We start from the raw sequence: 21,817 nt of genomic DNA, 5'->3' as shown, positions 1-21,817 counted from the left end.
TGGGGGTCCTAGCTATGAAGTGGAGACATTTGTCAGGGAACACACTGAATCTCAGAACAACAGGGTGCAATAGAGACACCTGGAAAAAAAAAATCATCAGTCTCTTTTGTCATGTCTTTGCTGATTTCGATTCCCTTTATCTCCTTTTCTTGTTTTCCTCCTCACTCTTTACTAGTCCACTGTCCAGGTGTAAAGTTCATTCATTTCTCGATAACCCACAGTTTTAAAGTTGCTGGGTTTCATCCAAGATTATTAAATAGAAATGTGTATGAATGGACTTGGTTGAATTAAGATAGCAGCAGAACCACCATTTCATTTTCTCCTCCGTTTAACTCCAGCTTTTGGCAGTGAAATGAAGTAAAAGACTATCTGAAGGCAAAAACTATCATTCAGTTGATTCGAGGATGATCATGTTTTGACTCATGTCTTATAGTTAGTTTGTAATTTTTATTATTTTAATGTGAATATACTCCTTGTAATGTGACCAAAGCATGTCTCTAAAAGAAAAGCCATACAATGAAAGCTGTCTACATATTAATATGTAGCAAAAATGTTTGTATATTTAAATATTTGTGAGTATATTTACCTACTCATATACCATTGAAAGGAATAAAAAGTAAAATGAGATGGATTCAGCCATTCACTATCATAAGTTATTGGAATAAAAAGTGCTAAGAATAATCTTTTATCTAAAGATATGAAATCAGAACTTTAAAGTTACCTGGAACTGAACTGTAAACACTAAATGTGCTAGCAAGAATTTCAGAAAAAAATGGTTTTATCGCTAATAATCTATTTGGTTATAGTTGTTAAAGCATTTAACTGGGGAAAAATTATGACTATTGTTGAATTATCAGACTTCTCTAAATCCTCCTGTTAAATCATTAGTCATTGTCTTAAACAGTATTACTTTTTATTTCTTCTTGTCCAGTTACAAATGTTTTAATGCCAAAGAACTATATTTCTGTCATAGGTTTTCATAACATTTTATTAAATTGCTAAATATGCTAACAGCTTTTGGTAGGTTGGGAAATCTGAGGTGAAATTGCATATTTTCACCCAAAGTTTCTAAGGAGCATGCTGTTTTGATTAATGGTGCATGGTCAAGATAAAGGATAAGATAAAATAAAGCACTAATTTGAAAAGTAATTTAGTCTGCTAAATTTATATCTGTCTCTATGGTCGTTTAACAAATAATGAAGGTACACTTGAAAATCTTTCTAGAAGATAGATACCTACTTGGTATTAGCTTCTTCAGCATGCTGTCCTTAGTGGAGTATATATAATAGGGCGGGGAGGGGGGTATATTTGGATCACAGTATTATCCCATAATCTGCAAGGGAAGTTCTCACTTAAATTTCTGTCAGTTCATTCACCTCTCTCAGTAATAGTCACAAAAAAAACATTTACAATTCCTCTACAGTGATAATTTGGGGGAATAAGGAAATACCTTTTTAGAAGCAGAACTAGTTCCAACAGACTTTAAAATATTGTTTCTTTTCCTAGTTGTAAAAATACTTGTAGTGCAGTTTATTGTATGTCAGTTATATATCAGTAAAGCTACATTAAAAAACTCAAAAATAGAACTACCATATGACCCAGCAATCCCACTACTGGGCATATACCCTGAGAAAACCATAATTCAAAAAGTCATGTACCACAATGTTCATTGCAGCACTATTTACAATAGCCAGGACATGGAAGTGACCTAAATGTCCATCAACAGTTGAATGGATAAAGAAAATGTGGCACAAATATACAATGGAATATTACTGAGCCATAAAAAGGAACGAAATTGAGTCATTTGTAGTGAGGTGGATGGACCTAGAATCTGTCATACAGAGTGAAGTAAGTCAGAAAAAGAAAAACAAATACTGTATGCTAATGCATATATATGGGATTTTAAAAAGCAGTACTGATGAACCTAGTGGCAGGGCAGGAACAGAGACGCAGACGTAGAGACCGGACTTGAGGGCACGGGTGGAGGGGACGGGGAAGCTGGGATGAAGTTAGAGAGTGGCATGGACATGTACACACCACCAAATGTAAAATGGATGGCTAGTGGGAAGCTGCTGCATAGCACAGGGAGATCAGCTGGGTGCTTTGTGACCACCTAGAGGGGTGGGATAGGGAGGGTGGGAGGGAGACGCAAGAGGGTGGGGATATGGGGGTATATGTGTACATATGGCTGATTCATTTTGTTATACAACGGAAACTAACACAACATTGTGAAGCATTTATACTCCAATAAAGATGTGAAATAAATAAAAATGGAAAAAAGAAAGTATATACGTAACTGTTTTAAAAAACAAACTTGGGCTTCCCTGGTGGTGCAGTGGTCGAGGGTCCGCCTACCGATGCATGGGACAGGGGTTCGTGCCCCGGTCTGGGAAGATCCCACATGCCGCGGAGTGGTTGGGCCCGTGAGCCATGGCCGCTGAGCCTGAGCGTCCGGAGCCTGTGCTCCGCAACGGGAGAGGCCACAGCAGTGAGAGGCCCGCGTACCGCAAAAGAAAAAAAAAAAAAAAACTTAATAACAAAAAGAAATGAAGTGGAAAGTAAAAGTCCCACAGTGGAGGTGGGTGTTTGGGATAGAACAAAGGTGAGGATATCTGTTTCACATGTTACTTGGTGATAAAAAAAAAACACTGATTTTACATTTTGATAAGGGTTTTTTGACCCAACTACTTCAATCTGCAGAGTTACAGATATCCTAAACAGTAATTTTCTTATCTATTCATGGAGATTTTATTTAAACTTAGAAGAAGCTGTACGAAATAAATAAATAAATAAATGCTGATTGTCCTCACTGAAATACACAGTATTTTAGTTGAAATTGCTTTTTAGGCTAAATTATTCAGTAATTTATCCTTCTTTCAAAAGACCTCATTTTATATTCACAAAAGCAACTAACCAGTTATTATCAGAGAGAAATTATGCAAGCTCTAGTAAGATCTCTTTTTTGGTTTGGTTTGTTTGTTCGTTTAAGGGGGAGGGGGAGAGGTATAGAGTTAATTCTATATATATTTTCCAGCAGTATTTAATCTTCTTCTTTAGTCCTCGGTGTGTCAGTAGTGCCATTCTGAGGAAATAATCCAATACAGACAAAACATCTCCACCGTGGCCAACATAATTCCCTTAGAAATCAACACATGAACTGTATTTGGCATCTTTTAAGACAAATTGCTTCCTGGCTTTATATAAAATTGTATTCTTAGCTGGCAGGGAGAAGAAATGATAAGTCAAACAGATTGCTTCTGATCCAAATTCATGTATTAGATACCTTATTTTGAGAGAGGGGTTTAATCTAAATGCTCTTTCCCAACTCTGTATAGCTCATTGCAAATTATATCAATCATGTAATTTATTTGAAAACCTATGAACTTCAACTCTTCCAGCATTGGCAGATTCTGTCTTAATCTGATGACAAACTCTTTTTTTAAAAAAAAATCATTGATGCATGATGTGATATCTACAGTTTCCCAGATGACTTACCACTAGTAGTGTACTATTGCTGTCTTTCTCCATGGTACACACTTCTGATTTTTTAGTTTTGTTTTTCTTGTTATTGTAACCAAAAATATACAAAAGCTAAGATTCCAAATGTTTGAAAGGAGCACTAGGGGAATAGTATAAAATTGTATATCTCAAAGAAAATTAATATGTACTTTTATTTTGTTACATACTGGTGGCTCGTGGTCTTATACATGACTGTTTCACTGAAAAAAATAAATGCCCCTTAAATCCTATAGATTTGCTTCCTATAAACTTTTGAGTACAGCACAGATGGTACTGCAGCACAGTTGGGAATGAGGGACATTAAATATTCTTGCCCGACTGCATAAACCCGGGAAAGGCTTCCCTTCCTATGTTTACACAAGTCTTAGTTTCAACTCATAAGAGAAACCAGCTCAGTGAAATATACCTCAATCACTCAAACTCTTTCATTATAAATTATACCATAGCATTTAGCTGTCAGAAGCTTTTAAATTATAAACTGAAGAATAATCTTAACTATTAGGCTTAAAGATTATGTCAATAGTCATTTCCTGTGCACATGAATGTTCCTGAAGAAACACGCATTCCTGCCCTCTCAGGACCAAGAACTATGTCCATGGGGAGGTCTGGGGATGGGCTTAAATCACTTGTCTCTGTTTTTATGGCCATTGAAAACTGGGGGCCATTTAAAACAATGTGAGGTCTAAATAAGAACTGATTTTAAACCTTATTTTCAAATAAGTTCTGAAATCACTCAATTAAAAAACTTTAAATGTGTGCTGTTATAAGGCATCTTAATACTTTACATAGATGGGTATATCATGTGGGTCAAATTTTTAAAATTAAGTTATATAATTTTTAAAGGCCCATGCAAGACTGTCTCTATTCTGTGTGTAGCACATCTGCACCTCCTGCTGACTGTAAGCCCCTAGACCAGAGCCTTCTTGAAATGTGGGCAATAAACAAGAGAAAAAAAGTGGGGTGCAATGGCAGAGACAGGAGAGTCAAGGGACGGAAGAAAGGTAGGAAGCAGGAAGCTATTTCCATATCCTCCTTTCAGAAAGAGGAGGCCTGTTCCACCCGTGTCCCATCAGGCTACAAGTGTGATGTCTGGGACATACAGGAGAGGCTGCCTTGGAAAAGAGACCTGACTTCAGGCCAAGCCCAATCACTCACTGTAATAAGCACTAGTGTTTGCCCTCAATAAACTTCCCTTGCCTTATCTCTTTCTTCCCCTAGGCTCACAAAGTTGATGTGAAACAATAGCTAAGAAAATACATGTCAGCAGCTCAAAGCAAGACAGGTTTGTCTTCTCTGGCTGGGTAGATGTTAGAAGGTTAAAGATGGCAAGGTGAAACGTGACACAAAAACACAAGAAGCCATAAAGGAAAAGCTGGGTAATTTTGACTATAATAAAATAAATTCATAAAACAAAAGAAAAAAACATAAACAAGGTGAAAAGACAAAAACAAACAAACAATAAAAAAACCTAGAGAAAAAAGTCACAACAGATGATAGTCACAGTAGTAATTTCCTTTATATAAAAGCAGCTCTCAGAATTTAAAAAGACCAGCAACTCAGTAGAAAATTCCACAAATGATATGAGTAAGTGGTTCATAAAAAGAAATCAAACAGCTAATATCTTTATGAAAAGACACACAACTCACCTATGATAAGAAATATAAATTTAAAAAGCAATGAAATAACATATTTCACCTATCAGAATGATACAAACTGTCCAGTTATAAATAAGTCCTGGGGATGTAATAGAAAGCATGGTAAATATAGTTAACAAGACTGTATTGTGTGTTTGAAAGTTGCTAAGAGAGTAGATCTTAAAAGTTCTCATCGCAAGAAACAATATATAACTATGTGAGGTGATGGATGTTAACTAGTAGGAATCATCTTGATATACATCAAATCATTATGTTGTACCCCTTAAACTTATACAGTGTTATATGCCAATTATATCTCAATAAAACTGGGGGGTAAATGGGTAAGTGATGATGACTAATTTTTCTGGCATACTAGAGTTAACTTGTTTTAGCCATAATGCTTGAGCATGTATGTTTTTAATGAAAATTAATCTTCGTAATTTTTATCCTCCTGCCTTTTTTTCCCCTTTAATATTAAATGGAGAAATGTGAAATAAAAGAATGACACAAAGGTAAAATACCCATTTTTGGTGAGGGTGGGGAAATGAGGATTATAGCACTGTTGGAGTATACGAGCTTTTTAAATACAATTTTGCAGTATCTCTCAATATTTTATGTGTACACGTTCTGACTTAGCAATTCCACATTGAAGAATTTCACTAATAATATACGTACATTCACAAAAGTCTGTGAGAATAATTATTGCAGGTATTCATCACCTTTCACCCACACTCTGTAAACGTAGAAGTTTTCCCTGCCTTCTGTATTGTCTGCACCCAAGCAACCTATCAAAAATGCAAACCTGAAGATGTAATGTATTTACTTGTGCAAAACCATTCAGTGGTTCCCCATCATGTAAGAGCAGGTTTAAACCCTTAACTTGGCTTATGAAACCCCTACCTATATCACTGCTCACTGTTCTCCACCACTGCCTATTTTATACTTTAAGTTGTAGTAAACACACACACACACACACACACACACACACACACACACACACACACACAGAGCTATTTCATGCTTCAGTGCTTTTGTTCATCAATCATCAGTTGGTCGACAAATATTTTCTTAATACTATGGCAGGCATTGTTCATTGCTTACTATATCAGTTAGGAATTGCATTCAGCTGCTAACAAGAAAGACCGAACCATACTGGCTTAAATAAATTAGGACTTTATTCTCTTATGTTAAAAAAATCCACAAGTAGGCAGTCCAGGGCTGGTAAGATGGCTTCGTAAAGATATCAGGGGCCAAGGCTTCTACTTATTTCTGTTTTGCCAGAAGTGGGTCACAAGGTCACCCTCAGTTATAAGAAAGGAATATCAGTCTGGGTTTGGTGGCGGTATCTGCTCTAGCTAGTTTAAAAGGAAAGGGGTGTCTTATAAGGTATTAGTGACTTACAGAATCATTGGGATGAAACAAACTCGGGCTGGATTTACAGGAACAATTTCCTAAGTCATTCCATGCAACTGGGCTGCCAAAGCAGTTAATCTTCTGCCGTGACCTGGACCCTGCCAGCCCAGTGGAAGCTGCCCCTGCAGTGACTGACTCCAGAAACATGCGGCCTTTGCTGCATAAATACCAGCACAACGGATGCCTTGCAGCCTGCTTTTCTCCTCTCATAACTCAAGTTAGAATTCAGGTTTTGCACAGATGCATTTGATTGGCAGGACCTAATTCACATCCATAATCCAAGCTGCAAAAGAGTTTTGGAATACTATATAATACTTAGCTTTTCAACCTCTGAAGTACAGAAACATAGATAAAAGGAGGCTGGAGTAAGTACTGAGTGAGCCATTTCTCAGCATCTACCACAGGAGATGGCAAACAGATTGAAATAATAGGCTGAGCCCAAGGACTGGGCACATAACACAAACAAAATCAGGGTTCCATTATCAGGGAAGAAGGCTGGCAATGGCTACGGGATGGCAATAAGGGTAACTGACACAGTCTTAAGAAATCAAGGAAGGCTTCCTGAGAAGGCAAAGAGGGACAAGAAGAGCAGTCTAGGCAAAGGAAAAACCAGGTGAGAAGAACATGCTGCTTTGAAAGAAAGTGCCTGGGGAAGAAGGATGGATACTTCACATATATTATCTCATTTAATCCTCACAACAATCCTAGGAATAAGTTATATTATTCCCAATTTTCAAATCAAGGAGGACCTTGAAAGGTACATTAAAGGATCTGGATTTAAGGGTAGCCAGAAATCTTGCATAGAAATGCAGAGGTATTGGGTACCAAGGAGCTATTCGTAAGCAGAGAGAAGAGTACAGAGTTCCAAACAACATAAAACACCATAACTAAAAAATAAAACCAAACTGAGAAAAGTTATTTGCAATGCATGTAACTGTTAATTGACAAAAGATTAGTATCTAGAATATAGAAAGAAATCCCATAAATCAATGTTTTAAATTAGATACTTCAATAAAAAAATCGGGCAAAGCTCTGAAGGCTATGATTTACAGAAGAGAAAACCCAAATGATTAAAAATGTGAAAAAAAATTTAAGAGAAAAGCAAAACATTCATAAAGTTATCTTTTCAACCTTATAGCAAATTAAAATAACAGTAAATACTATTTGATATTTATCATATTGACAAAAATGTTAAATTCTGAAAAGAGCAAGTTTTGACAAGGAAGTAGAGCAACTACTTGGAAAGCAATTGACAATATTATGTATGAAGATGCATGTATCCTTCAACCCAGAAATTCAGCTTCTAGGGACAACGGTGTGCTGGGAAAGCTAACTGTTAATTATTCAAGCATCCAGCTATCTTGTGAATCAGTTGTTAGTAGCTTGAAATCGCCAAAATGTATTAATAGCGTGGATATCTGCAAATGCTACAAATCAGGGTTTTGTTTTAGGGGGGTTGGGGTTTTGCTTGTTTGTTGTTGTTGTTTTTTTTTGGAGATCCTGTTTACCAAAATACCACCGGGCATAGAGAAATTCATGCATAAATACAAGGAGACATCATAGAAAAAACATTCAGAATCTACGCTGTATTTAAGTTTAACGGGGTGTTAATTTCAGGACATAATTTGTATTAGATCATCACTGAGGTAAAATAACATCATACTTTAACCTTAGTTTGAATTTTTCAATTACTTCCACATTCTCAACTCTCTATGTAATCATTCTTAAATAATTTTTTTTGAACAGTAATAAAAGTGTATTATTTCACATAACAAGAAGCTGGAGTGGCTCCCTGGCTGCTTAACTTGGTGACTATTCGATGTCTTTAAGTTGCTTGGTTCCTTTCCTTCCCACTTTGCCATCAACAGAAGCTCCCCTCATTTAACAAGAGGGCTGCAGCGATGCCAGGAATTCTTTCACCGTTGATCGATGATGATCATATCTAGGGGAAGAAGAGCTGTTTCTTCCCACATGTGCCTTTTCATCAAAGAAGAAAACTCACTGAAGTTCCCTAGCAGACTTCCCCTCAGGTCCCTTTGGTCAGCTTGAATAATTTTAATAACATTCCATTACATTCAGAATTTGTCATAGGATTTAAGTAGTTGTTTGCAAGGCTTACTTGTAACATAAAAGTTAAATTTTTAAACAGAAAAGGAAAACCCTAGGGTCTCACATTGACAATTAAAGCCACTCATTATTTTAGATCCGGGCAGAAATCATAAGTAATTTGGGTAATTTTCACCGAAATTATCTCGGTAAAGTTCATGTACTTCAAGTGTTTAAGAATCAACTTTCATTCAGATCAGTGCCCTATATTCTGACAACTTAATGTATTTTTCACAGATTTAGAACTTTAACCTTGACGAGAGGTATAAATGCTATGATTATCTTAATGTCAATATTATGTTTAAAAATAATCTTGCCTGAGGTAGAAGGATCATATATATGAAAGTCATGCATTTATGACTAGGGTCATTTACATTTCTCTTGCTTAACTCTATTTTGACATGCTTACCATTGAGCAAGGGAAAGCACAAGCATATGGTTATTATAGCCAACTTCCTTCCAGTTCCAACCTCATTTTTTGCTGCAAACATCTAGGGGAACCAGGAGGTTCTCCAAGTCATTCACTAATACGAAAAAGACCGAAGGCCAAATGTATTAATTTACTAATGAGATTTACATGTGTAAGTGCAGACTATAGATTCTGACAGGTTATAAGGGAATAATATCCTATATGCCCTGAATCCACACGTATGTCTATCTAAGAAATGTAAACTTTCTAAGATAATCCAAGTTATACTATCAAAAAATAGCTATTTTTTTTAAAAGTTACTTTTGATAGGGACTTTCCTGGCAGTCCAGTGGTTAAGATTCTGTGCTTCCACTGCAGGGGGCACGGGTTCAATCCCTGGTCAGGGAACTAAGATCCTGCATGCTGCATGGCATGGCCAAAAAAAAAAAGTTACTTTTGATAAACCACTATATCATATTTAAACCATGACACTTTTCTCTTGAAGTGGTTTTAGTTGTATTTGCAACTGGCAGCGTTAACTCACTTCAGCAACTTGGAGACCAGCAACCCCCAAGGATGTGCTCCTTGCTGGAGAATACCAAACACTTGTTATGATACCAGTCAGGGAATGATGGCTGAAGGGGCAAATCTTAGAAATGGTATATTTTTGCAGTCAGAAAAGAAAATGCACTACTTTAATAATTTTTCAACTTGATTTAATTTAATTATAAAATTGCATACACGTAAAAATCCAAACAGTAGAGAATGGTATACAATAAAAAATTAAAATATCACTTTCCCCACAAGTCCCAAGTTTCACTCCCTAGAGGCATGCACTGTAAAGTTTCGTCTGTTACCTCTCAAAAATATTTTATGTATAGTCATATAAATGCATGTTCTTTTTATTTAACCAAAAATGGGATTTTACTAAATACCTTCTGCATCTAGCTTTTAAAATTTAATATATCTTGAAAAAATTTCCAAATCAGCACATATTCATTTATTTATGCATTCAAGGGATATTTATTAAGTATTAGGTACTAGGAATAAAAAGGTAAGCAAAACAGATTAAGGTCTTTCCTCTCACAGAATGTATATTCCAGTGAGGGCAGCAAAAGTATATGTTTTTTTTTAGAGTATCATTACAGATTATGAAGGAAACAAAAAGGGGGATGTTTTATAGTAGACCCACTTTAGATAGGTGGGGCAAGTGTGGCCTCACTGGGAAACTGACATAGAAGCTGAGATCAAAGAAAATAATTAGTCACTCAAAAAGCTGGGACAAGAGAATTCTAGGCAGGAGCAAAGGCCTTGAGATGTGAAAATTGTTCGGCATGTTCCAAAAACTAAGCGTAGGCCAAGGTGACTGGTGTGTAACAAGAGAGGGGAAGCAAGAGATGTGGTAAACCATGTGAAAGGTGTGGATCTTTTTTCTCTTTTTAAAATATTTTGTATTTAATTTTATTGTGGTAAAGTATACATAACATAAATTTATCATTTTAACAATTTTTAAGTGTACAATACAGTGGCATTAAGTATATTCACAATTCAGTCACAAACCATCACCACTATACATTTCCAGAACTTTTTCATCATTCCAAACAGAAATTCTGTACCCATTAAACAGCAACTCCCATCCACTCTTCACCCCAGCCTCTGGTAACTCCTGTTTCACTTTCAATCTCTTTGAATTTGCCTATTCTAAGTACCTCATATAAGTGTAATCATACAATATTTGTCTTTTTTTGTCTGGCTTATTTCACTTAGCATAATGTCTTCAAGGTTCATCCATCTTATAGCATATATCAGAGTTTCCTTCCTTTTTAAGGCTGAATAATACTCCATTATATGTATGTACCACATTTTGTTTATCCATTCATCCACTGATGGCATTTGGGTTGTTTCTACCTTTCGGCAATTGTGAATAACGCTGCTATGAACACTGTTGTACAAGTATTTGAGTCTCTGCTTTCTATTTTTTAGGTCTATACCCTGAAGTGGAATTGCTGGATCACAGGGTAATTTTATGTTTAACATTTAGAGGAACCACCATACTGTTTTCCACAGTGGCTGCACCACTTTACATTCTCACTAGCAATGGTGCGTGGGTTCCAATTTCTCCACGTCCTTCCTAATACTTGTTATTTTGCTATTGTTTTTCAAATAATAGTCCTCCTAATGGGTGTGAAGTGGTATCTCACTTTTTGAGATTAGTTTTGATTTACATTTTCTTAATGGTTAGTTACCTGTAGCATCCGTTTCATGTGCTTATTGGCCATTGGTATATCTTCTTTGGAGAAATGTCTATTCATGTCCTTTGTCCATTTTTGAGCTGGGTTAAATTTGTTGTTGTTGTTGAGTTGTAGGAGTTCTTCATATATTCTGGATATTAATCCCTTATCAGATATATGCTTTGCAAATATTTTTTTCCATTCTGTGAATTGTCTTTGACAATCTCTTGATAGTGTCTTTTGATGCACAAAAATTTTTAATCTTGGTGAAGTCCAATTTATGTTTTTCTTTTGTGGCCTGTGCTTTTGTGTCATTTCCAAGAAATTATTGACAAATCAGTAATAGTGGCTGCCACACCTGCCCACCCAGCAAAGGCCTGGTGAAGGTGGCTGCCCATGTTGAAATTAGGTAGTGGAAGTAATATCCTTCCAGGAGTCTGTGATGGCAGGCTGAGGCCCAAGTCACTACTTAATGGAAGAAACAGTGCCCACTTGGGGCCCCAAACAAAGAATTTTCCCCCCTATTCTTGGCCTTCTTGGATATGACATCCTACCTTCACTCCATCCCTTGTGTATTAAGTAAACATTGGCCATGTCCTGCTTGGCTGGCATGATGGTAAGGCCCATCTGCTTTTCTTTGAGGTCTGGTTCACTCACAACTTGATCACCTAATCACATATGTTCTTCCTTTCTAAACTTCCATAATTATTTTGCTAAAATGAAAACTCTAATCATGTGCTTTTAATAATTTTTTAAGGCTAAAACTTACACCGTGACCCATCATATGCTTCACAATTAGGCCCTGCACACTGTGTCACACTCCAGCCCCACGAAGGGGTTCAGAGGAAAGTTCAGTGCTAATGATATTGGCGGTCTTTTTCAAACAAAGAATTTTAAGCCCCTGTAAATGTTAGCAACCCGGGCTCTTGGACTCTTTAATCAATAGATATTGATAAGGGTCCAAATGAGAATTTCAGGCAAGGCTTTATTGGGGCTTGTGCTGCAGCACAAGGGAGCAAAAGAAGTACAGGTGTCCCTGTTCGCTCCCAGAGAGGAGCTGCTTGGGAGCTTAAATGGGATAACAACCAGGGCGGGTCTGTGGGTTGGTCAGGAGGCATGGCTTAGGTGGTCTGCCCACGCCCTTGGTGGTGCCCTGTGCAGGGATCATGCTTTTTGCTCCCAGCACCTCAGAAGTGGCAGTTGGTTTGTGGCCAATTTGTATCTTATTACTCATAATTGCCCCAACTGCACACGTATGCAGTTATTTTTAGTCCCTTATAGTTTCTTTCAGGTGCAAGCACTGGGTTAAAGGGTCCCAGGTCCCAGCCTATCACATAAAGATGAATTCTTTGATAAAGTGAGTATAATCACAATTTGTTTTGCTAGGTTTAGATTTTCACACCATGTTTCTTTGAGGCAAATATATTCTGCCCTGGATTTTGTATCAATTTCTTGGATTTGGTTAACCAAGAATTCCAAGAACAGAGACCTGGTTGAAATAAAGAGGCGTTTATTTGGGGTGTGTTAGGACTGCAGCCCGGGAGATACAGCTCCAGGGAGCACTTGAACTGTGTTCTGCCATACTACAAAATGGGGGAAGCTCATAAAGGCAGAAAACCATAAGATTACATAAATTGTTTGTCAAGAATTAGAATTGGAGCTGGCAAGAAGTAAGGGTGCTTGCTAAACACGGATTGTTTGGGCGTTGAAATGACTACATAGCTGCCATAGGTAGCGGGTAACCTTTGAGACTACAAGGTTGCAGCTAGCAGCTGCTAGCACATACTGTTTTGAAAACAGCTGGTGGTGTCCTGAGTTTGACACAGTGCAGAAAATTGAAGTTCTCAGTGATGCAGGAACATGTCTGAAACCACACCCAACACTGTCCACCCAGCTCAATTTTGAATGCCTGAAACCATAGTTACTCCATTTTGGTTTTTAAATGACTTAAAATATGTCAACAACTTCCAGTTTATACAGGAGGGATGATGTGTCTTTTACGGATTCAACTGTTTAATTATATGCTTTCATATGTATTCTTTCTGGAAACAAGATCATCAGCCTGTCTCTCCTCTAGCACTAAGCCTAATGCTATGCAGCCAGGACTCAAGATACAGTGATTGCGAGAAACAAGCGTAATAAAACACAAAATCAACAGCAAATTATAACATGTTCATAAAAACAAGGCAAGTGACTGCTTTATGAATGCTTTTTCTTAACACTCTACTATTACTACCAATCAAATTAGTAACAATATCTATTGTTATAATATAGAGGAAATGTAACAGCTCCTTTTTTTTCTGGTAACTACTTCTTCTGTGTGTGTTAAGGGGTCGATTCCAGATGCCCTTACTCTAAATTGGGATGTCCAATACCACCACTTTTTAAAGTACTTAACTACCCAAGAAAGTAGAAGACCAAGCAAATATAACTAGGAATGGGAGACCCTTTCTTTTTAGAGCATTTTCTGCTTGCTTGGACCCATTACAAACTGGTAGACTAATCACTTACATACTCAAGGGGAGAGCTCACAGCGAGGTCCTCAGGAGCCCCGAAAGCCTCTATGGAAATTCACAAAGCGCCTCCTCTGCGGGCCACGTAAACTTGTGGCGCTGCCGAAGTGCTCCGGATGCGGGGGCGGGGCCAGAGCAGGAAGGGGCGGGGCCAGAGCCGGAGCGCCGAGCGCCCCTCCCGGCCGCGGTGCTTTCTTTTCTGCCGGGCCGCGGGAGAAGGAAGGCGCTTCGGGAACCGTCGGCCTAGCGGGTGGGGCGGCAGCGCCTGCGGGCCTGTCGCCGGGCTCTTTGAGGGGGTGGGGGGGAGTACCAGTCTGACAAGTACCAGTCCCTGCGGTGTTAGATCCTCGTCTTTTTTTCTGCCTGGAACCTGGCTCCGAGCCAGAGCGCGTGGGTCCGCCTCGGGCCTCTCCGCTCTGTGGGTCCCGCGCCCGGGGCCTCCATCCCGGTGCCCTCCGTCCACAGCTGGGCACAGCGGAGCGGTCGGCGCAGCCTCAGCCGCAAGGTCATGTCAGGAGGCCCCTTCCTCTCCGCCTCCCCAGTTGACGCAGCCTCGAGCTTTCCTCCGCGCCTTCTCCTCAGTCGCATTTTGTGAGTAGCCGTTACCAGTCTTAGCTGACCCTTCTCCTTAGTAAGCGCCGATTAAGACTGTTCTCAGCTCAAACTAAGTAAGGGCCTTCTGCGATTCACTTGGTTCTGAGGCGGCTGGAAGGCGCGGCGGGTGGCTTGGCCGGAGCCCTTTTGTATCCCCAGTAAAGCTTTGTGTGCGGCCTAGATGGTTTCAGGGTCCCTTAAATGGGCGCTCATTTATCCTTACTAAGGAAACGTTCTATAGCGGGGGAACGGATCTTAAGCCTCAAGACAACCTTGACATGACTTTGTGATTGGTTTTTAAATTTGTTAACAGAGCACAGTTTACCTACTAACAATGAGTTCTCGACGCAGTGGAGCATTGTCGGCATTTGTTCCCGGATCTTCCTTTGTGAATATGCTCTGGAGACATGGCATTGAAGTTGGAGAAGAATCCGTACAGTATAGGAGGCCCTGAGGCTGTAAATGCCGGCTATACCCTTAGATGCTTCGGGTCACAGAGATGTGTATTTCCCGATACGATACAGAAGAAACCGGTCAAGAGCTGGGAGACTGGAAGAACTTTTGCCTCTTCAAAAGCAAAGGTATAAGTGAAGCTCGTCCATGGGACTTGGTATCGTCATACGTTTGTTTGTTTTTTTCCTCCCCCCAATTTGAAATACAGGTTGTTTCATCTAAAACAATTCAACGGTTAGCTGTCAAGGCAAATGTGATGGCTGGTAGTTTATATTTGGTATCAGAGTCATCGTTTTTGAGGCCTAAGCGGCTTGAATACTATTTTCATTGCTAAGTGTTGGTATTTTTTTTTAATTTTACAAAATAAATATTTGATTAAAGTTTTGATAATGTATGTAAGTCCTTAAGCATAATAAATATACAAAAGCCCACTGATCCATTTAAGAACTGGGATATTATCAATACCATAACATATGTTTGCTTCCCTATCCCAGCCCTTCCTTCCTTCCTATCCCATGCCTTCCATCCTGAAGTGCCCATCATCTGGGATTTTGTGCCCAGACTCGGTTTTTTGAGGGGAGTAGGGTGGATAGCAGTTTTATTATGCATACATATCCCTAAACATTCTTTGTTTGTTTTAGGCCTTAAACAAATAGGACTTTCATGTATCAATAGTTGTCAGAAGTGCCATGAATCATATATTAAACTGAAGTTTTCCAAGTTGGAATTATTCATAAACAATAGTATGTGTTCCTAATACTATGTGAGAGATTTCAGCATTTCAAGACTTGAAAATGATAAATTGTCTTGCAAGGCCCAACATTTGATATGGCTTCATAAATCATTTCCAATAGCTGTCCAGTTCAATGATTTATCCTCCTGGGGTTCTGTAGGACATGATCTGTGGCCCTGGCCATGCCCTTTGCAGTACATAAATATGCTTTCAGGCAACTTGGGACTTAATTCTACAGGACTGTGTCCAGTAATGATGTCAACATAATGTATCTCTGCTCTGAAACTATATTAGATATGCCATAATAATGCTCTTAGTTAGAGGTCTGCACACTTGTTTTTATATATCTAACCTTTAACCTGGCTCATCTCATTCTTGTCAAGCTCTGAGGCAGAAAAGCAATGGTTGGGTACTCATTAGGACCATCATGTCTGAAAATCTGTACTGCCACAGTAAAAGAGCATCATAAATATATCCATCATTTTTGCCCATGCTAATGAATCCATTTCCAGCTTGGAAAGATCATTTATGGAATTATTAGGGCTTAACCGGTCAAAAGGACTAACACATCCTCAAGTCATTATAGATGTTTAAAATTGGGGGCTTATCAGTTTGACTACCAAAAAAAGTATAATTAAGCAGCAAGCACATTCTTTTGTTCCTTCAGAGGTGTGTTAAACAACAGATAGAAAATGACTCCACTATATAGTCTTAATGTTAGTAGCTTTATTATAAATTTGATTGGGAGTCAGGAAGATTGCAAGTTTTTTTTTTTTTTTTTTTTTTTAATGGCTCCTGATAAGAACGGGAAAAAAAATCCTACTGGACTGTACTACATATAAGATGCCAGACAAACAGATACAAATACAAATGAGAATTCACAATGAAATATATTTAATTTCTAGGTACAACAGAGCTTATGAGTTGAAGATGAATGAAGGTCGTTGTGATAAATGTTTTCCAAAAACTTGTCATAGAGGATGGCTGTGAAAAAACCACCAGGAGGACAGCTGTGCACGTAACAAGGTACCAAAAGTTTAATGTAAATTGTGTGCTTTTTTATGTGTTCGTGGTATTGTTCCTGAAGCACAGTACCAAAAATGTTTAATAACTGGCACAATGATGACTTACTTTTTGCCGTTTACCCAGCTGAGGGTATCTTTGAAGACATAATTTAAGACTGAGATGCCAATAATATATATTATGTGAATTACTCAAATATAATGCAGTTTTTTATTAAAATGGATGAAATGTTCTTTTCAGCATGTAAGTACCTGCAGATGAACGTTCAAGTCCTTAGCAGTGGTGTTTAAAAATTCTTCATTGCCTCAAGTAAGTAATTAAGATTTATCAAGCAACCGCATCTAGAGATAATTTGAAAGTACCTGATAAATTCCAAAGGGCTGAGGCCATTTCCTGTTAAAGGTGCCTTTGTGTGTCAGGTTTTGATTTTCTTCGAGATTTGATTATGGATTGATTTTCACTGTTGGTTTCTGATTTTTTTCCAGAGGTGTGGCATACAACATTTTGGAAGGGAAAATGAAGAATTGGTCAAGAAGACATGAATTAAAGCAAATGATGAAAATTAATATTTTATTTAACATTGATCATCTCACAATAAATTATGTAGAAAAATATAAGTTCAAATGATTTTAATTGCTGGGCAATAAAGTCTCTTTTCTTTAAAATATATCAGGTCTTTAAACAGCTTCATTTTCTCTTTTTTTTTAGATTTTTTTATAAGTTTATTTTATTTTACAAATTTATTTATTTATTTTTGGCTGCGTTGGGTCTTTGTTGCTGTGCGTGGGCTTTCTCTTGTAGCGGCGAGCAGGGGCTACTTTTGTTGCAGTGCGCAGCCTTCTCATTGTGGTGGCTTCTCTCGTTGCGGAGCACAGGCTCTAGGCGTGCGGGCTCTAGAGCACAGGCTTAGTTGTGGTGCACGGGCTTAGTTGCTCTGCAGCATGTGGGATCGTCCCGGACCAGGGCTCGAACCCGTGTCCCCTGCATTGGCAGGCGGATTCTTAACCACTGCGCCACCAGAGAAGCCCCTAAACAGCTTCATTTTCATAGTTAGTAGTCAGACTTGTTTTTAACATACTTTAGGGATAGTATATTCTTGTCAGTAACTAGCTTCCCTGTGGATAGTGATTCTCTTTGAAGTGTCAGGTGGTGGGCAGCTGGGGAGACTTTTTAGTACATCCAGTTCTCATACCCTTTCTTGCTTTACTGGGTTTCTGGAGAGGTGCTAATCACTGCGTACTAAATAACTATGAGGGCCTCCCCTTTAGAACCTGCTGTTGTTCCTGAAAAACAAGCATTAGTTGACCCTTGACCCTTAGGGGCGCCAACACTCCCTAAAGTCAAAAATCCAAGTATAGCTTTATAGTCCACCCATTGTATCCAAGGTTCCACATCCTCTGATTCAGTCAGCTGCAGATTGTATAGTGTAGTATGTATGTATTGATAAAAAGAAAATCCACCCTTTATGTGGCCCCATGCAGTTCAAAGCTGTGTTCAAGGGTTAACTAGTTGAAATTTTCTCAAATTACCCATTATAAGTAAAGGTTTCACCTATGATCTACAGATTTTTTAATTTTAATTTTATTCTTTGTTTGCTTTTACATTTGTGAAGAAAAAAGGATTTGGGAATTAATTTAGGACAAATTAGGATTTGTCCTAATCCTAGTATTAGTAATAATCTAGATTAAGGCAAATAATGACTGGACAGTCCAATCTGTCCAGGGCATGCAAATTTACAAGAATTCAAAAACAACTGAAATCCTACCCAGGTGAAGATTTAAATTTAGCTAAATCTTGCTTTTCCCCTGTTGAGTCCCATAGTACATAAATTCCTTGCTTTTATCAAGGTTATAATTTCAATATGGTAAGTCAAACAGTATAAATTGTACAGCAATATCACTTCCCATCAAAGGCAACATTTTTTTTTGAAAAGCACTTATATAATGAATCTCCCACCATGTTGCTTCAAGCTACCAGGAAACAAGCCCCACCAACACCCTTAATCTTCTCAGCTCTTCTGAAGAATTTGGCCTTCATGATGACAGGCTGCTTCGGGAGCTTTCCCTTCCCCAGAACTTTGTAGTAACTGATTGCACCACATCAATGATAGGAGCAGCTCCAATCTTGTTCTTGGCAGCATTTACCCCTGTCTGCTCACTGACCAAGGTCCACAATTTATCAAGGTTGACAGTTGGACAGAAGCTCTGGTTCCTCTTTAAGTGGTAATGCCTCATACCAACTTTCCCAAAGTATCCTGGGTGATATTTGTCGAAATTGTTCCTGTGGTGATGCATGCCACCAGCATTACTGCAGCCTCCTGGGTGCTTACAGTGTTTGCCTAACATTTGAAAACCATTTTCCTCCCCAGTGTTTGACACTAGTCCTTTCATTTCATCAACAGAATCTGAACACTGCACAATTAAGTGTAAAATGGGGGCTATTTTATGGATCCTAGTTTTATAAAACATGTTTTGACTTCACCCCATAGAGAACAAAAAACTGAAATATAGTATATAAGAAGCCACAAAATAAGGTCTTTAATTTGTAATATATGATTTTTTTTTAGACTAGGTTTGCCTTCTGAAAACAACATTGTATAGTCTCTGGCACTAGTGGATATTCAGTAAATACTGTTGAATGAACTGCAAGGAAAGAAAGTAGTAAGTGACTTGTTAAAAAGTCCTCTAGAGAGTGAGAGAGCTGTCTGCCTTCACAGTTAAACTGTGAAGTACCTATTTCTAAAGAATTGATGCATGACAGTGTCTTGGTTAATAAGGTGGCAATTTTGTGATGACATTTTCCTTTTAGTGAGTAGAACTGTCTTTTTAATTAAAACTTTGGAAAATAAAAACAAGGATTTGGGGATTTTACAAGATAAGTATATTTTTGCACGGTGTTCCTACCTTTTCAGAGCAGATATCTTCCCTCCAAAAATGAAGACGGTTTGCAAATTGGTTTCTTTGGCTTTTGGTACCTTTCTTGTAACTAGTTAGGTTTAAGGAGCCAATTACTGCTCCTTGATTCAATGGAAAGTCTTTTCATTTAACCTGGTTTAAAAATGGAAAATTTCCAGGGCTTTTCCTGATCCCATAATTAGGGCTTCTAAAACAACATAATAGACATGTCAGTATCTAGCATGAAAAGTCCTTACATTGAAGGCTTCTGGTTATATAAATGCTGTTATTTACTCATCAATTTTTCAGGTTCACAAATGAAGAAAAAAATGGTTTTACTTTGTAAGTAAATATTTAAAGTGTTATTGCCATCTTGTGACAATAGAGGGAACTACACAAAAGTTACTATTTTTTTTTCCATTGCTTAGTTTGCAACATTCTTTATATTTTAATCTGTGGACCACTGGTACACTGGGCTAACCAGAAGTTTTTTTAATAAGATTATCCTAAATTATAAATTTCTGCTGTTGGCTTTGAGATTTGTATTAGTGTTTATTCCATTAGCAATTAATTTGAAGAAATCATATTTTATATTTTTTAAGGTGGCATTCTAATGTACCCCTACACACAAGATTACCTGAAGCATTACTTCAAAATCACTCACACTTTTTTCCATTGCTTAAAAAGGAATGAAGGAAAAATTTCCTCAGATTACCTATTCATCGCTAGCAAAGATAGCTGTCCCAGGTCCATATGTGGCAATAAACTGTTGGAGCTGTTGTTGGCACTCAGTCAGATAGATATCCCTTTGCTCTAAACATTCTTCATTATACAGTTCAAATGGAAATACTGCATTTGGAGCAACACAAAGTACAGCGGCCCCTAAGTGAAGAAGGAAACAGTATAAATGAGAAAAACAAAATGCTAAATATGAAATCATATTTTCAACAAAATAGTGAAAGTTTTACAATTTAGTTCTGATCTATCTAATAGAGTATTTCAATAGCTATTATTTAAAAAAAAATTTTTGAGACCCAGGAAACAGTTTCAGTAAATGCACAAACTGGTACCAGGGCCAATGGAGGAAACATTGATATTTAAATTTTAAAGTTGGAAACTAGAAATTTGTCATCCATTGAATTAGCCATTAGTGTTCTGAAGCTGAATAGTGATGTGAGGAGGTGGAAGAAGTAAGGAGAGAAGGTATTGGAAGGTAGAGAAACAATAAAAAGATAAATCTATGGAGTAGAAGAGAAATAACCTTGCATATATATTTAAATGATTTTTGACAAGGGTGTCAAGACCATTCAATGGGGAAAAGATGGTCTTTCCAACAAATGGTGCTGTGAAAGTGATATCCATGTGCAAAAGAATGAAGTTGGTTCCTTACCTTACATCATAAAAATTAGCTCAGTGAATCAAAGACCTACATGTAAGAACTAAGACTATAAAACTCTTAGAAAAACACACTGGGGAAATGCTTTATGACATTGAATTTGGCAATGTTTTCTATGATATAACACCAAAAGCATAGGCAATGAAAGAGAATAGATAAAATAGGCCACATCAAAATTTAAAACTTTTGTGCATCAAAAGTTACAATCAACAAAGTGAAAAGGCAACTCACAGAATGGGAGAAAATATTTGCAAGCCATGTATCAGATAGGGGGTCTACAACTGAACAAGAAAACAGCCTGATTAAAAAATGGGCAAAAGACTTGAATAGACATTTCACCAAAGAAGATATACAAATGGCCAATAAGTACATGAAAAGATACTCAACATCAGTAATCATTAGAAAAATGCAAATGAAAACCACAATGAGATACCACTTCACACCAGTAAGAATGGCTACTATCAAAACCAAAATAAAACAGAAGAAAGTAACAAGTCTTGGCAAGGATGTGGAGAAATTGGAACCCTTGTGCACTGTTAGTGGAAATGTAAAATGGTGCAACCCCTAAGGAAAACAGTATGACAGTTCATCAGAAAATTAAACAGAATTACAGATCCTGCAATTTGACTTCTGGGTATATACCCAAAAGAATTGAAAGCAAGGTCTCAAAGAGATATTTGCACACTCATGTTCATTAGCAGCATTATTCACAATAGCCAAAGGCAGAAGCAACCTAAGTGTCCATTGATGGGTGAAGAGATTAACAAAATGTGGTATATATAGAGAGAGACAACGGAATATTCTTCAATCTTAGAAACAAAATTCTAATGCATGCTACAACGTGGATGAACCTTAAGGACATTATACTATGTGAAATTAGCCAGACAAAATAGAACAAA

General features: G+C 37.7%; 2 protein-coding genes, 1 long non-coding RNA gene and 1 other non-coding gene across 4 annotated transcripts in view; 2 read left to right on the top strand and 2 right to left on the bottom strand.

Moving 5' to 3' along the window:
* Positions 1 to 14,016: 14,016 nt before the first annotated feature.
* On the top strand, positions 14,017 to 17,295 carry LOC132440191 (uncharacterized). The gene is made up of 5 exons (XR_009522535.1): positions 14,017 to 14,416; positions 14,733 to 15,000; positions 16,511 to 16,631; positions 16,869 to 16,937; positions 17,114 to 17,295. It is a non-coding gene; the product is annotated as an uncharacterized lncRNA (long non-coding RNA).
* LOC132413445 (small nucleolar RNA SNORD87) lies at positions 16,716 to 16,798 on the top strand. The gene has a single exon (XR_009516739.1). It is a non-coding gene; the product is annotated as a small nucleolar RNA SNORD87 (small nucleolar RNA).
* A 1,366-nt stretch (positions 17,296 to 18,661) lies between the features above and the next one.
* LOC138413874 (large ribosomal subunit protein uL15-like) lies at positions 18,662 to 19,096 on the bottom strand. The gene has a single exon (XM_069540011.1). The coding sequence runs from the start codon at positions 19,094 to 19,096 to the stop codon at positions 18,662 to 18,664; it is 435 nt and encodes a 144-aa protein (XP_069396112.1).
* A 1,141-nt stretch (positions 19,097 to 20,237) lies between these two features.
* MCMDC2 (minichromosome maintenance domain containing 2) overlaps positions 20,238 to 21,817 on the bottom strand; it is a 36,537-nt gene continuing 34,957 nt past the window's right edge. Inside the window, exon 14 of the mRNA XM_060035164.1 lies at positions 20,238 to 20,404. Within this exon, the coding sequence (XP_059891147.1) occupies positions 20,238 to 20,404 (167 nt within the window). The remainder of the gene's footprint in view (positions 20,405 to 21,817) is intronic.

This window comes from Delphinus delphis, chromosome 17, assembly GCF_949987515.2.
Source record: "Delphinus delphis chromosome 17, mDelDel1.2, whole genome shotgun sequence".
Lineage (NCBI taxonomy): Eukaryota > Metazoa > Chordata > Mammalia > Artiodactyla > Delphinidae > Delphinus > Delphinus delphis.
Note: the sequence above shows the minus strand (reverse complement) of the source record. Positions and strands in the feature narration are given on the sequence as shown.

Bases quoted from the DNA above. Each gene is read 5' to 3' on its own strand.
- LOC138413874 (XM_069540011.1), bottom strand. From the start codon at position 19,096: ATGTTTTATAAAACTAGGATCCATAAAATAGCCCCCATTTTACACTTA.